At 37.9% G+C, this 17,754-nt stretch overlaps 1 protein-coding gene across 3 annotated transcripts in view; it reads left to right on the plus strand.

The window, feature by feature from the left end:
* Positions 1-15,086, plus strand: part of ZNF804B (zinc finger protein 804B) — a 216,188-nt gene extending 201,102 nt beyond the window's left edge. For all 3 annotated transcript variants that reach the window (XM_038127318.1, XM_038127319.1, XM_038127320.1), the window contains exons 3-4: positions 8,644-8,774; positions 11,326-15,086. In XM_038127318.1, coding sequence (XP_037983246.1) covers positions 8,644-8,774; positions 11,326-14,980 — 3,786 coding nt within the window. In that variant the 3' untranslated portion in view covers positions 14,981-15,086. The remainder of the gene's footprint in view (positions 1-8,643; positions 8,775-11,325) is intronic.
* Positions 15,087-17,754: the final 2,668 nt, after the last annotated feature.

Consider the following 17,754-nt stretch of genomic DNA (forward strand, 5'->3'; position numbering starts at 1 on the left):
TGGGTCGAGTTTCAGCTCAGTGACATGTAGCATACCAGTGTAGCACACCAAGGGGACAAAATACAAATCACCAGCTGCAAATAAATAATATTTTAAGCACATGGCAATAAAAAGAGAGCTAGATAGGACCAAAATATCTTTGCCTTGATAAACTGGAAAATTAGGGCATTCACTCTTCACGGTTTGGTCATCTTTTTCTATGACACACTGAATTTGCTTAAGAAGCCCCTTACTGCTCTTGTCATTTCAGAAGGAAATTCTGTTTAACTGGGAAGAGGGATGGATAAGCCAAGTAGATGGAAGAAAGGAGACTAACATCAAAGGAAAGAACACAGAATAATAATGTGAAGCAAAATTTGGAAAATAATGAAATAAACTGTAAAATATAATGAAAACAACCTTTTTAAATATCATTACAATGTACTGGGATGTGTTCTCAGAAGACTGTCTCTGATAACCAAAGGCTAAACCAGGTTCTTTAATTATTCTCCCTGGAAAACAACCAACCTCCATCTCCCCACCCCCCCAAAAAAAACCCAACATATGTTCATTATTTCTGCAAATAAACCAGAAACTGGAACATAAACTGCTACTCCAATCCCATAGATGAAGAAATTAAAATTAACAGACCTTCCATCTGAATGTGCTGCCTCTGTGGGCCTCCCTTATGACAAGAATAGCACAAATACACTTCATCCATATTATGGGTCTCTAAAAATAATAACATATGCATTAAAGCTGATCTTTAATCTATGTCTTGTTTTTAAACTATTATCTTTAATCTGTATGTCTATATTAGCATTATGATGATCAACACAGATATATGGGAAATAAGAGAATTGTATATAGTAAATGCAAATAAAATATTTTCATATATCTGTATAAATAACAAACTATAACATAAACTTATTTTAGGAACTTGGTTTCATAGAGGTGAATGAGCTTGTAAAATGGGCTGGGAGGAAAAAAATCAAACAGAAAGATGTGAGAGAGAACAAAGAAATTTCAAAGAGCACTTGGCAGATGGTTTAAGAACCCAAATCCCAGAACAGAAAAAGACCAAATAGGTTATAAACAGCTAATCTCATTTAGAAAGAAAGTCAATTCTCTCTGTCTTAAATTTATAATAAAGGAGAGGAAGGAAAAATGGATGGTAAATACTATAAATCACAAGTGTAGAAATTGGAAAAGAAGTGATGGAGGAAGTAAAAAGGCCAAAAAGAAAAACCTGTAGTCATCACAGGTGAGGGCAAGAAAGTTTCTGAAAATGTATTGAGAACATAAAGTATCTTCTGGTCCAAATTGAAATTATTTACTTGTTAGCAGTGATACAAAAAAGACTATTTAATACAGATTTCTGTTGGAACAATAGAACAATTGCCAGATGGCTTAGCCACATCCATGATGTTTAGGATGATTGTGAGGTACCACTCTAACAATATTTTAAAAGGACCTTAAACAACATGTTAGAAATAAATATTTTTGTCTCATCTGGTTAAGGCCATAAATTCTTCTAATATTTAATGTTGATTTTTAATGAGTCTCAGAGCACTAGAAAAAAAAAGCATCAAGCTAGATGATGCCATGATAGGATTTAAAAAGAATAAATACGAAAATCAGTCATTTGTTGTCCCCTCAGCATTATCATAGTTACCAAGAATCAACCTATTATACAGCTAAATCAAAATTAGTTTTAATTCAGGCAAATGACTTTTTTTTTTCAATGCGTGCACTAAGAGTTAGAGACGGTAATTAAACATATATATACCTGTAAATGTTGATTCAGTCTCCTCTCTGTTCTTTTCAAAATTCACTCTCTCTCTCTATGCCTTCATTTATTTATTTGTAAAATGATATCATGGTAAGGATGAAGTTTTGTAAGAAATCTGAGATCTGTCTATGAAAAGTGTTACTTAAAATCCATGTATGGACATTTGTACTGTCATTTTTGTTACTCTGAAAACATTCTGGCTGCATTGAAGAAAGTTTGAGGCCAGGTTTTGGAGTCACCTGAGAATTCTGGGATAATTTAGACTCTCTTTTCATTAAAATGTAAGTAATTTTGTATTCTGCCTGCTACAATTAAAGCAAAGAAAAACAAAGTGGTGAGACAGGCTTTAAAACATGCGGAAAGTCTTAATAATTTTAAAATAAGATTACAATAAGTACTGAAATTTTTGAAAGGCACTAGTCTTGCACAGGACCTGTGATGCCAGTTTCTTTGGTTTTAGCTGCTTAAAGGAGAAGAAAAAAGAAATAGAATATATAAGATGATGGTTTTGATCTAAGAAGGGTCCAAACACCCTGACCACTGAGATAATATATGAAATTGAAGGGAAGCTACAGACCCTGCCCCAAGTTTTTTATCATTGTAATGTGTTGATTTTTCTGGATAAATTGCTCTGTATTCCAAAATGACACTAAATGTATCTAATCAAAGTACGCAGTGTGCAGCCAGCTTGGTGGAGCCTGTGACAATATGTTTGCTGGAGCTGATAGAAACATGAGTGGGCAACAGCTCAGGCTTCCACAGGAGTGAGTTACTGGCACACAGTGCACGTTCTGTCCTCTTCCCTGTGGAAACAGCCCCCAAATGCATCTGTTTCAACTTTATCTGGGGGATTCTTATGAGAAACACAATTGGATCTTTGAAAATGCAAAGCATCCACAAATGGACGCTTTCTTCCAGCAATAGATGAAATCAGTTTAATTAGCAGGAATATTTGCAGATCTGGTTAAACAGTAACAGTTTCTCTGAAGACGTGAAAAACAAGCCCCCCAAAGGGCCATCTGTAGCTTATCCTTCAGGTTAGATCCATGATCAGCATCTCATTCACTGATAGATGGATTTTCTAGGACATGTCTGAGGACTGAGTTTTCCTCCCTCCTGCTATCATCTCATTCCCTAATCCAATCAGACAAGGATATTTTCTTTTTTTGTCTTCTCATTCACTTCCACTACCAATATTAAATCTGTTTCAGCTGGCTGTAATAGAACACACTCTAACAAATAATTACTTGCACACACTTCAAAGAGATCTGTAGCTATTTATGGGTAAAACAAATGAAAATTTATCAGCTAGTTTTTGAGCTTCATCTCTTAGTGTTAATGCCTGTATATAATAGCCTTTCCAATTTATTTTTAGGATTTTACTTACCATAGTAAAGTCAAATTCCTTCATTGCTGTTTCCTCACTTTCACTCAGTAAGCTAACACTCTAAGCTTTACATATGGAGTTTAATTATATTCTCTAGTGACTATCATTCTCATTTGATAGTTTGCAGTGTGAAATCATTTTACAAATAATGCATTTGGTTCCAATGTTAGAGTTACAGGCAAGAGAATAATTACTGAAATTAACATTCCTTTCTTCCTCAATTAACCCTTCTATGGTGAATTTGGTTAGAACATAATTAAGGAGCCTTTTTGCTGAGTGGGAATAAATCTTTAAAGCGAATCAGGCCCCCAAACACATTAGTTCAAGGACTTCAGTTCAAAGAAGGCTCTCTAAATATAACAGAAGACATATACCCAATATGGTTTATACATTTTAACCGGGGGCTGGAATGCATAATGAGTAGTTTGTGAATGACATTCCAGAACAAAACCATTCTAAATGTAATGGGAAAAAATGATTTAATTTATACTAAAATGATATTTTCTAGCTTAATACACAGAAAATTACTTTTTTCTCAAAGATACCTTCTATTCACATCCATGCAGTTGCACTACTTAAAGAAGAAGAGGATTTGCTGCTCAGGGTAGTTGCAGAAACAGTTCCTCTTCCCAGAATCTGAAGCAGTTAACACTGAGAACCCCTGTAAAATCTATATAATGGCATAGTCCCTGGCAGAATACTTAGGGGAGGTTATACTGTTTCCCAGTACCATACTCCTATGGCCCTCAAATTGAGACACTTGCCAGTTAAGAATGAGGCAAAACAGTTGTTGAGCAGCTCAAATTCCTCCTCATTTGTTGTTGCCCATTCAACACTCTTGTTTGCTTTCTTTATTTGGCAGTATGCTTTCTTTAACCTTCATTTTCTGGCTGACACTTCTGCTCTCCCTATTATTCTTTTCATCCTTTGCCAAGATCAGTTCCATCTGCACCTTGGCCTGCCTGACCAGTCCTGACACAGCTGAGCAGCATCACTATACTCTTCCCAGGACAGCTGCCCCTGCTTTCACTACCTTTCCGTTTCCTTCTTGCCTCTTATTTGGACCAGCAGGTCTTGATTCAGCCACGCCATTCTCCTTTTCTCTTACACCAAACGATTGGTGTAACTTCCTCAAAGATCTTTGTTCTGCTTTGTTCTGCCAGCTTTGTTGTGCTGCCTTGTGCCAGAGGGCAGTTTCTCAGGTTGGCCTGTTGACTAAACCCTTGATTCCTCTCACCACGTTGCAGCGATGGCAACTTGCTCCTGAGTTTCTAGCAGAGCAGTGGGATCCAGCTCCTCTGGTTTGCTGCCCATGCTGTGTGCATTGGTGTAAAGGCACCTTAGCTGGGAGGTCAGCTGTGTCTCCTTCATAAAGGAACACCCTGAGGAAATTAGGATAGACCCCTTTAATAACTTCTGTACACAATGACAGGAAAGAGGTACATTTCCATTTCACTTTATCCCTCTTGTTTTAGACAGCTGCTTTAAAAACAGGTGATTAGGTCCCTAAAGCACTTATTTCTTTCCAGTGGTTATGAAGAAAGGCATCTGAAGTTAATCAGAAGAATAGCAATCCAGGTAAACATTTACCTGCACAGGGAAAAATAGAAACCAGGATCTTAACTCTGGATAGAAAGTAAACTCACTATTGCAAATGCTGCCAGCAGCACTCATAGATCACTGCAAAGCAAGTACTGGCCCAAATAAAGTGACAATTTAAAAAAAGAACAAAACACAACCCCCCAGACATTAAGAATGGGAAGAAATTACTAAATTACTGGTATTTAACCACTGTCATTTGATGTCTAGCAAAAGTAGGTAGTGAAGATGCAGCTCCATTAACTCATTTAAATCTCCTGGTGATTGGTATCATAGTTCCAGGAGGAAAAGCATCGATTCAGCAAGACTGAGTTTTAGACAGAACAGCCAATGGGACTCAGAGTAGTTCTACAAGTAAATCTTTCTATGACAATGAACATTATTTTGTAGTCTTCTAATACTCTCTGTGGGTGTTTATAAAAAGAGGGATGGTTTACTTTTAGATATGGAAATGTCCATACACACGTGTGCAAAAAACTTAGAAAGAATAGAAAATTAGTCTAAAAAAGAAATATAACTGCATGACAACTATATTTGTAGCAGATGAAGGACAGAACACAAGAAAGCTATTAAATAAATCATATTTTATTATACATGCCTGCATTTGGATGCCCAGTTAAGTACCTAATTATGTGAAAAATGCAACTGCTGTGTAAAGCGATGTTAATTTTCAAGCACACCTACTGAGCTTAGGGTTGTCATTCAGATATCTGCTCAATTGCTTGCTCTTGTACCCCACATGCAGAAAATATCTGTGTGCTTGTCAGAAGTGTGGCACAGGCTATTAGTGAAAAAAACCAGGGCTTTGCAGGTTCAGCAGGCAATCCCATGATCTACCCAACATAGCTGACAAATTTCATTATGACTCCTAACTAGAGCTCTGGCAGTGCAGCTTTGTTTTGTTTTGCTGAGGGGATGTGCAGGGAGAGCCCTTTCTCTTCTCAGGCTGCATAGCTTTTGATTTCTTGGGTTTCAGCTCCAGTTGATGAGTTCTCTGCTATGCTTACCTACATTTCTTTTTCTTTTCTCTACTTCTCTGACACATGCTGCATGCCATTAGAGAGCAAAAAATACTGCTGGAACTCCTATTCTTAGTGTTGGTCCATTTGCTTTTTTGATTATCATCCTAACTGTCAAAGAAACAAAATGGCATTGCTTTGCAGTACTGCACTCCGTAGTTCTCAGTTTCACGCTGTTCTTTGTTTCTTTGACAGGTAGAAATTGTTTCTGTTTTTCCTCATGAATGCTTTATGTGTGATGCTGAACAGCTCATGGTGACAGCTAAAACATAGCAAGCTGCCCTAAAGGGCATTTCTCAAGTGTGTTTCTTTGCCCTTTCTTCACATTGGACATGTTAATGAGGCTCAAGACTACCTGTGTTTTTCTGTGGAGAATAGGATCTTTACAGCTTAAATGCCTCTACACTCATGTAAATATTACCTAAGTGACAGAACATTTGGATGTGTTCCGGGAAGATTCTTTGATTTCTTTTCTCAGCTTTGGCTTTAGTATATTATTTGAAAAGCTTTTTTTCTTGAACCAAAAGTAACATTGTCTTACATATTCATCCATTTGACGTAAATTGCAGACAATGAGGTTGAGGGAATGGACTGCTATGTGACTGGCCTGGCAAGGGACAAATGAACAGTGAGAGAGGGCACATAAAGGGACAGGTAAGAGCTAAACTCTAGGAAGCAACCATTTCTTTTCAAGAAGGTGAAGCCTTAGAGCTTTAAAGAGGACTTTGCAGCTGTCCTGTTTTAGAGTCTAGTTCCATGAAGTACTGATGTTGGGACTGATACAAACTTTACAGAGAAACATACAGATTTGACAGACTGTAGATAGTTCTGATGAAGTGGTTAAGCTTTCATCAGGCACTAGGCAGCACAATGATTCTTGCTGGTTGGTGGTGCACCGGTTCCCCGAGCAACTTCGTGGCTTTTTAATCCCCGTCCAACAGAGAGTGTCTGTGCAAAACCATCAGGATGGCTAAGACACAGAGACCCATCTTAAGCTCCCTGAGCAGATGATTTGTGGACAGCCCAGCTTTCCCTGTCTCCAGATCAGTTCTCAAAGGCATATGTCTTGGGGTCCAAAAGGCTGAGAGTAAACAAAAAACTTCTGCTCTTAGTCTCCCAGCACTTATTTTTCCCTCCCAGATGTTATCTGACTTTTTAAAAAATCCCATACTTGAAGGACAGCTGATGTGACACTGGTGAGAGATGCTCACTACAGCTTTCCAGCACTCTTCACAGAAAGAAATCACAGATCTTGTATGGCCTGTTTTTCCACCAAGTATTTTTCCATGCCTCTCGTATGTCATATTATGTCTTTGCCGCTAACTGGATCCTTTTACCTTAGCTGGACAAAAAAGAATCTGTCATCTCTTGAGATGGTGGTTTTCACCCATTTGCTTTGTCCTAATCTATTAGCAAAATTTAGACTTCTCTCAAGAAAGCATTTCTCTCATGCATTTATAATTTTCTTGACCTCTGCAAGCTGAGGACTCTTTGCCTCGAGCCCTGTTTTCTCAGAAGCAGGTGCATGTTGGCCAGTGTACAGCTCTGTGCCATGGCTAGACTGCTCCCCATACCTGAGCTGCAGAAAGCAGTGTTTACCTTTACAATGCTTGGTCAGCCTTCAATTTATCCTACTGATGCATATCGATCTTCTGGCCCTGCTATAGTGAGTGAAACAACAGCAGGAGATGATGGCAGTGATTTAGATGTTGATCTTTAGGTGTTGGTGGACAGTCAAGTAGGCTTAGATGCAGAAAGATGGGCAGCAGTTTAAAAACGACTGAGATATCAAAACCTTTCTTCAAATCTACTTTGCAAAAACAGCTCCATGGAAAATTTAGCATTGCATGGTGTTGATACATTAGTTCTGAATTACACAGATGAGTGCAGCCACCTCTGGACCGAGGGGCAAACAAATTCAGCAGTTTAGTTTCAGTTCTGGTCCTCAAAGCTTCCAGTATGGGCATCTGGCTGAATACACCAGAGCTCCCTCCCTGCTTGCAAACATTTTTTCCCCAAACTCTGGAGAGGTGGGGAAGGGGGAAGGCATTTCTGCCATGGAGTATGGAAGCATGGATCTAAACTCGGGAGTTGTAAGGTTAGAAGTGACTTGCTGGCTCCTAGAGAGCACAGTGAACTCAGAGATAACTGTTTTTGCAGAGGATGCTGTTGACACTTTCTAGTTTACGTCTCCTCCTTAGTTTCCCTTATGTTATTGGTAGTGCAAAATCAGGCAATAAAAAAAAATAATAAAGGCAAAGAATTTTTCTCTCTCCAGCAGCAATTACCTGGTTTATAGATGTGTGAGGTGATTAAAAAATTGTGAAAATAACTATAAAATAGTTTCTTGATCAAATATTTCAGACAGTAGTTCTCTGTCCTTTGAGAAAATAATACAGCCATTTGTTGGTACAAAACCAACAGTTAAGACCCCACACATCTGTGTATATATGTCCAAGTAGAGAACTATAAAATATATTACACATAGCAGCTCAGAATCATTCCAGTATGTGCCTGTGGATTACATTTCAACACGTATAATTAAATAGGAACATGTTGACCTTATTAAATGGATTCTAGTTTTGTGTCTGTATTTGTACACAACAGAACATTTTTGTATTCATCAGAAACCAAAAAAGCTGTCATTCATACATAGGCATCTATCAGATAAATAGCACAGGACAAATTATGCTGTTTTGTTAAGCAAAAATAACATTTTTTATCTCTTCTCACTATTATAGTATTTTAAGTATACTTTTATTCTCCATTTACATACCAACTTCATGAAAAGTAAATAAGTTGAGTAAGAGGAACTGTATCTGGTGTGTACATCTCTAATCCCTTCTGTTTATATTCTTTTCACACAGAGATTGAAAGATTTAAAACAAAGGGAATTTGCTCGAAATGTGGCTTCAAAGTCATGGAAAGATGAGAAGAAACAGGAAAAAGCACTCAAGCGACTCCACCAGCTTGCAGAGCTACGGAAGCAGTCAGAATGGCAAGTTTTTAAAAATCATATGAGGTTTTAATGCCCTATTTCCTCCCTTCCAGATGAAATTATAATATTTTTACTCCTACACAAGTAATATACAGAGATTGTGTGTACCGTAACCTGTTTTCAGCTGTCTTCAACTCAAAATAATCCTGTTCTGCAAACCATACATTGAAAACCTCTGCCTTAATTACATGCTGTTTGAAAGTTTGTCGTTTTCTCTCTTGCAGATAGTTATTCTCACATCTTCTAAATGGAGTGCTTTGAAGATGCTTTTATAATATCACCATTTTACCTTATCCAAACTGATCTGAGGAGATTAGTATGACTGTCTTAACATTTGATCATAAGTTAATGGGAGAGGATAAACCCTTTGTGAATAATTTTTACTACTTTTAAGGTGCTGGGATTATGCTTCAGTTTCTCTGTAGGATAATTTGAATGAAAAACAAGTAATTAACTGAATTAAGTTGGTCTAATACTATTAGCTCTATTGATTAATATCAAGATAGAGGACAAAGATTTGCATTAGTAAACCTTTAAATTTGAGAAATCTCCTTTGTTTAATGACACTAAATGCTTCAGTAGAATAGACTGCCATCAGACCAATTGTTTACATTAATCTATGACCACAATGAGTTAATCAGATAAATAAACTGGCATTGTTTTAAATTCATCTGAAGACTACTGTACCCTGGAAATAACCACATTCAGAGTTTATTACAAACTCATTTTGGCCTATGTAATTGCTTTTGAGCAATCTGCTGAAATATAACAATTTAGTGCTAATATATCACTTTTATGATTATGACTCCATTTTCATACAAATCTGCTGAAACAAATGTTACTGCCTGTGGGAAGCTTCCTTTATGCCCACGCACTTGAAGATGTAGCCCCAGATAGAGTGATAATATCAGTGATAATAGGAAAGCCAGAACGAATCTGGGAGGGAAAGAGCAAGTTTGCTTTTAGAAAGAGCCAGGAGACCATAATATTTTGCATAGAGTGTGGAAGGGAAGAGCTTGCTATTCCTCCCTGTAATCACTAATAGGCTCAGGGGAGGCTGAGTGCCAGGATTTTGGCAGAGGGGTAGCACTCCCAATTGCTCAGGAAAGACAGAATGTCATCCTTTGTAAGCAGAAGTCCACACACATACAATTGTTACCATACCTGAGTGCTGTGTCTCAGGTTCCAACACAGTTTCACACAACGAGCTAATTCAATTTGACAACAAAATTATTGTTAATCTTGGGCACAGAAAAATTTTATTTTGCTATTTCAAGAAGACTTTGAAAAGGATTTCTTTATATGCTTTCTCCAAGAAAAGATTTGTTCTTCATGTACAATTAGGGGGTTAATTTGTATCTCCTGATGCTGAATTTCTGGCAAATGCAAATATATGCTCTGAAATACACGAATATTCTCATCTTATGAGTTGATCCTACTCCAGGGAGTCTTTCAGTCTTTCCCATTGTTGAAGATCAATGTATTTTTATAGCATTTATAAAACATGACTGCCAATTATAGATAGCTTATATGCAGATCTAACAGTTTTAATTTATTTAAATTTAATTAAAGTGTTTTATATTTTTTATCAAACTCTTTATTTTATCTGGTTCTAGTTTTTTATTTTTTTCTTGTAAGTGTACTGTAGTACTGCACTGATAGCAAATGTAGATAACTAGTATAAAGAAATGTGTGTTTAAAATATATTTTTGAAAAACACTTTTATGGTGGCCATACATGTCACATCTTCAATGGAAGATGGTACCAATCCTTTCAGTCTCAGTTTATCTGTTTCAAGAAATCAGTGGTTTGCTGTTTTTGTTAAGGCCTTAGAACAGGCAACTTTTTTTTTTTAATTACAAGAAAACTAAATCACATTTAAAATCTGACATATTTTGAAATGAGAAATTATTTAATTAATGGAAGTAAGACTCAGAAAATGTGGCAAAGTCAAATCATGGTTGATAATCAGACCAGTGGAGTTGTGATTTTCTTCCCCTCCAATGTTTGCTGACAGTTTTAGTATTAATATCTCTTTGAATATTTTGCAAAGTCATTTAGTATGGAATAAAATAGGAACTTACTCTTTAAAAAGACAAAGAAACACATTCTTCCCTAAGCAAGCAGAATGTTTCTTTTTGTCTTCTAGAGTTTGATTTTGCAGATGCTCCAGGTGGAAGTATCTCTTTTTGAACATAGCACAATTTCCTTTGCAGAAGCCTTTCAGAAAAGCAAGACTTACCACAGTTTAGGTTCTCCTAAATATAAATTTGGAATAAAACCAGTATTTGTTCTGCTTGTACATGGGCATAACTGAAAAAGAACATTCATGCGCTGACATTAAAACATGTAATTGTCTATGTGTAGAGACTGTCTTGTCCATACCAAACACCAAACTGATGATAAACTGCACGTTTGTTGAAACTTAGCTTTACCTTGTAAAAATTGAGTGACACCCTCCTTCACCAGACAGACATTGTCAAATGCAAACTCTGTCATAACTTGGTTACTCAATGCAGCTTTCTTTTTCCTTTATTTTTCTATCTTAAAGCATCACTGGGAGTGGACCATTGCTTAAAGCCCCCCGATTAGTCCTGGAAAAGCAGCAATCACCAGATGGCATTTTCCTCTACAAGGGCAGCAAGTTCACAGCAAGTTCTCAAAGAGCCATCACAAGTGAAGGACAAGGCTTCTCCAAAAGCATACTAGAGAAACAGCAACTTATTATAAGCAGGCACCACCCCCCAGCTGAAAGACACCATGCACTTGGAAATCGCGTCTCACAAATATTCCCATACAGCAACAATACCTCTCAAAGGGCAGGAGTGTCTTTTTCATTCTCTAAGAAGGTCCCTTTGAAGCTTGAGTCCTCAGCATCAGTCTTCAGTGAGAACTGTGAAGAAGGAAATGATTATAGTGAGTCCCCCAACCACAGTAAAAAGCAAACTATTGAGGGCTGTCATTCTGTCACACTTTTGGAGGAACAACTGAAAGCAAGTTTGGATAAAGAGTCACCTATTGCACAAGAACAAATGGATTTGGATAACAGTGTATCAAGTTATGTAGCTGCAAAACCTAAAATGCTAAAGGAAAATGATAAAAGTAGTGATAGGGAATCAGAAGAAAAATTCAGAGCTAATCCTTCCTTTTCTAAAGTCAAAATACCACTTCCAAATTTGAATTTTTCTGCTTCGTTGAGAGAAACAGAGCAAGAGAGCAAACTGAATGAATCTGAGCAATTCTTAGAAACTCCCATCTCATCTTCATGCCAACCTAGCAATTTTTGTACACAGCTGAACATCTACAAGCACAGCAACGCCCACCTGCCTGCCCAGTTATCTGAGCTCCCAGGACAGCCAGCACCTGAGCTGACCTGTTCAAGCAACATTAATGACAGTCCTGGAGTGATAAAAAGAGAAAGATCTTTGGAGATTACAGAAACCACAGATGGAAATATGGAAACACTTGAAAAGGGGACCATGGTTAAAGAAGTTAAGCCCCAGGCATTGCCTTTCCTCCATGTAGTGAGCAAAGATGGCACCACTGCTCTGCAGTGGCCCACAGAATTACTTTTGTTTACAAAAACGGAGCCCTGTATTTCATATGGCTGTAATCCATTGTATTTTGACTTCAGAGTCTCTTTAAATCACAGGGAGGGTAAAGAGCATGAAACAAACAAAGCAAGCCGTAAAGAGCTCTCTAAAAATAAGACTGGAGATGAATATGAACCCTCAGGTTTAATAAAACACAAGCAAATGTCAAATGAACAAGATAATCAGTTGTTGAAACCAAAGAAGATGAAAGGTTCCCTAAATCCAAGAAAGGCCAAGCAAAAAGCTGAGTCTGACATAGGGAAAGAAATGAATGAAAATGGTCAAAAATGCATTGCAGATTATTTGAATGAAAATATACCCAAAGTGCCTGCTTACCTTGATGTCTCACAAAAGGATTATGTGACAGAAAAAAGTCTTTATACAACATCACTGAGGAGACCTTTAAAGCATCATTTCCATGGCTGTGAAAGAAAAACTCAGAACATTAAAAACGAAAGCATTTCCTTTTCTGCTTTTATGTCTAGGATTAAAAACTCTAAGTCTGAAAAATGTCATTTAATTGATTCTGAAGAAAAATATGAGAACCAAAATGACTCCAGATCCCTTCAAGATGTGGTCAGCTGCAGCAGTGACATAAGTGACAGTGGAAAATATTCTAGTGGGAGTTCCTTTAGTTGTAAATCCAGTTCAAACAGCAAGTATTCAGATAATGAAGGATGTGGAAGTTATACAAGATGCTGGAGATTCCCATCTCCTCAAAAGTCCTCATCTGGCAGACATTCCAGCTATTCTGACACTTCTGTTAGCAGTACAAGTAGCTACATGAGTCCCACATCAAACAATCACAGAAGAAATAATTTGCTTTGTTGTTGTAAAAGAAAAAACAAGACAGATGAAAGGCACAAACACAGAAAGCACAAGTGTATTTTCACTTCAGATGATACAGACGAGGATTATCTTTGTCATAGTAGAAGTCACAGAACTAGAAACTGTATTCAGAGTGGCACAATTAAATATCCAAGATGTTCAAGACATAAACTTTTACAAATCAGAGAAAGGCCTAAACACAGCAGATGTAGACATCAGCATTTTGGCAAAGTGCTTAGTAGGAATAGAAGCTGCCACAAATCCAAAAGTGGTTCCACTAGTGATTCAAGAAGCAGTGAAAGATCATCTAGCAGCAGAATATCAAGATGCAGCAGTTCAGGATCCTTCTCAAAAGAGACTGACAACTGTGACAACAAAACAAAAGAGGATGCTGAGAGAGGTTCTGATGCTGAACCAGGAAAAGCTGAAACTGCGCCTTCCAACTCTCAGTCTAAAAACTTTGCCACCTGCTCTTCCAGAAACCTGGCAAAAGACATATGTGGAAAAAGAAAGTCAATGACAGCCAAGTTACTTTTAGAAAGAGTGCAGTCTAAGAAAACCCAGGAACAAATGCATGATCCAGAGAGATTTTCAATCAGTAGTGGGATAGAATTAAAGGATCACTCACAAAGTCACTTTGCTCTTCAGTTTTCCTCATCAGTAGGTGACATTGCAATGTTACCTTTGACAGAGAAAGTGCTAAGCAAAGGTAAAAATGGCATCAGACATAATGAAAGCAGTTTTTTGGAAAACAGTGTGAAGAAAAACAACACTGAAGCATCACAGATAAATGTTTCTCTTTCACCTGGAACTGATTATGATCATTGTGTTCTTAAAGACATGATTCAAATTGAAACAGGCTATCAGAGCCCAAGCATAAAAAGGAACACAGCAATAAAGGAACAAACCAATCTCTTCATTAGAGAAGTGCAGCCCTTGATACAAAGCTGTGATCCAGTACCAAATGATTTCCCTGGTGCTTTTCCCTCTAATAGATATTCTGTCGCTAATTCAACAGAGACCAAAGAAGAACTACATGATGTAAACATGGACTTGAACCGGGCAGAAGGCAGTTCAGACTCTTTTTGTGACAATGCTATGCAGAAGTATGGTGATACACTGAATGACCTAGAAGTGTACAGTAAATCCACCTCCCCTCCTCTAACACAGCAGCCTATCACATTTACACCAGAAGAAGTAGACAAATACAGGTTGCTGCAGCTGCAAGCCCAGCAGCACATGCAGAAACAACTTCTGGCGAAACATCTGAAAGTTTTGCCAGCCCCAGGACCAGCTGCCTTCTCTGCAACACCAGCAGTTCCTGCCCTCCCTGTTCAGCAGCAGGCTACTGTCACCACCATCCACCACACGCTGCTGCAACGCTTTGCTGTCTCGGCGTCTGTGCACCCCCACGGCAGCCATCTCTCCCTAGCACCCCTCCACCCCCTCTCTCAGGCACATTTTGCCCCCATATCACTTTCCCCATTAGCCCCAGCCCTTATTCCCACCCACCCTGCTTTGCTGACAGGACACCCATTGCACTTGGTGTCTGCCACTCCCCTCCACCCTTCCCCACTGACCTACCCTGCACTGCCACACACTGCATATATCCCAGCCTTATTTACACCACACCTGAACACGGCCACACCTTCTGCTATACACCCAAATCACTTAGTTCATCCCTTATTCCAAGGTCAAGAGCCCCATCACTATTCTTGTTCTATCCAGACCCAACAGTTACCTACAGCAAAAGAAGTTTTCAGTGTTTCTAGCTACTTAAACTAGTCCAAATGATTTCATCATGGCTCCAATCCCAAATTAAAATAAAATAAAGCATTCAGCATTCAATCACATCTGAGGGGAAATCTAATGTTTTGCTGAGAGCACAACAGCAAAGAGTTGTGCTTAAAGTTGTGTTTAAAGTCCACAATCTGGCTGACAGCATATGAATGTTGATTTTCTTCTTGTATCACTGAGGAAAAGCTGCTTTAAAGCCTTTTGTGATACTATCACAAGAAGGATGGGTGGCCAGTGTCATTCTACAGAATGTTTTAAAAGAGTAGCTTGAAGTTAAGTCCATGACTGCCAGTAGGAAAGGGACCACAGCACCCAGACAAAATGGGATCAATATCAACACTGATGAGAGATCTAAAGTAGCACAATTTAGGGTTGAGCAATCTTGAAACACCTCAAAGATTTGATTTTCTGAGTTTGTATATGAAACAGTGCCTGGTTTGGTTAAGGTATTTTAGACTGAGGAAAAAATAAGGTATCTGGGACCAGCAGACCCTGGGGCTGTCTCCTGGCCAAATTAAACTGGGGAGGCTCAGAGGGAGGGGTGATGAGTCAACACTAGAAGGTGAGGATCACAACAACACCTTGAAGATACTTTAGAGATTTCATCCCTGCATATGTTGCTTGGACAGTGTAAAGGGACTGCAGTCAGGCCACGGGTACATAACAAAGCATTCCCTTAGCATAGGGAGATCTGTGCTGGCAGAAGCAGACTGCCTCTTTTCTCTCTGAGTCAAGCATCCAAGAAGGCTCACTGAGAAGCCAAGTTCTTTGGCACTGCCTGGGCATGACTGTGTCACAGAGCATGTCAGGGTGAGCCACACCAGCCCAGAATTGCCAAGCAGCCAATGCTGGCTTTGAACCTCAGAGGTACTTGGCCAAAAGTTCCCAGCAAACAGAGCTCTGATGTGTGGAAGAGTCTTTCCCAAAGAATGTGTACATATTTTTCATCCCTTTCACAAACAAGAGAAACAATTGGCCAGTCCTTTAAAATCATGCAGATATTCATAAAGATGCAGAAGAAAAATTCTGATCAAAAACTGGCTCTACAGGTTGAGACTCGGAGAAAAACTTGTTTAAGTACTCAGCATTTAAAAGTTTATCGTATCTAAACAAATATGTCAAGATTCTCGCATGGCTTCCCAAACTCTCAACAAGCAAATTGAAATTACGAATCCACACTGTTTGAATGCATGTATCCAACCTTCAGAGTAATGTGTGGCTGAAATTGTTTGTATTAACTGTGTATCTGGAAATAGGTGAAGGCTTCAGCATCTCTTTGAATGCCATAGTTTGACATTTTTTATAATGTTTCTAACTGAACACAGGATATTTAGCATGAAATTAGTTCATAATTATGGTTAGACTGCAGGCATTCTTCCCCCAAAAAATTGGCCAATGAAGTATCCAACACACAGTACCTGTTTGTTTGGATTAAAAACATTTGAAATAATTTTAATTTATTTGCAATCAGGTAGTGCACAAAATGTACCTTTCAGAATCAATATAAAACACATTGAAAAACTTTTGGAGGAATTTTATTCCATTATATTCAGCTACCTGAAGAAGCTGAAAAATCTAATTGCAAATAAATAATGTCTTTAAAATACAACAGAACCAATTTTTGTAGTTTTAATCAAAATACATCAATCAATTGCAATAAAATGGAATTATTTTAATTTCTGTCTTTCTGGAGCTTCTTCAGCATAAACTGGTAATATGCCAAACTTTTTGAGTTACTTTACAAGTTGTGACTGCTAGTTTTGTATTTTCAAAGTAGCTTTAAACGTTTGATGGTTAAGCTATTGGAAAAAAAAATAAACAGAAAACAAATATGGAGACTATGCAGAAGCAAAACATTTTGGTGTTGAAAAAGATTGGTGGCACCAGCACCCTCAAATATATTTTGGTTGGATTTCCACCTTTTTTTTTAGTCTCATTAAGAAAATGGATTCATGCCATTTTGGTATTACTTATCTGCATGTAAGTAGCATATAAATTCTGTTTATTTTTCTAATTTAAATTGTAGAGTAATTCTTTAATTTAAATTACTGCTTCAAAATTAAGGAAGTCAAAAATTTTATTTGGGAAGAATGTAGAACTAAATGTTTTCAGAGTTTAACAATTCTTCCTCTCAATTTTGGCTGAAAATTTTCCCAAAATAAGGCCTGAATTTACATATACTTTACATATATTTTACTTCTGATACTTTATTTTCTGAGAATCAAACATATTCCACTTACTCTGACTTAACAGCTCTGAAAATCATTACATGCTTGAATGGAGATCACTCACTCAGTGGGCCACTTGGACACATTAGTCATAACTCTGTAGAAACATTCGGAATTGGACATCTAAAGTAGCAGGTCAAGCTGTGCCCCAGGAGGGGCTTACTGGACTGTGTGGCCATCACCCACACTCCAGGGATAATACCAGCATAAAAGGTGCATTTCCAGCCCCACCAGCTTTTAAATTTGTGGGCCCAGTTTCATCTCTGTTGAAGTAAACCCAGGTGTTCTCATTGTGCATAAGAGTTCATTTGTACCCTAGGTAGATAACACCAAAAGAAAAATAGGGAACTGAAGGAATGATGGGCTAATCTCATCCTTAATGTGTGTACACATATTTTGTATTCCCACTTCTACCAGACAATGTTAATACTATAGAAATTTCTGTGGCAAGAAACCTGACCAAATCAAACTTATCCTACTGCATAGATCATTTATGGAAAAGAGATGTATTTGTTTTCCTTAATGTATGCACCA

Source organism: Motacilla alba, chromosome 2, assembly GCF_015832195.1.
Source record: "Motacilla alba alba isolate MOTALB_02 chromosome 2, Motacilla_alba_V1.0_pri, whole genome shotgun sequence".
NCBI lineage: Eukaryota > Metazoa > Chordata > Aves > Passeriformes > Motacillidae > Motacilla > Motacilla alba.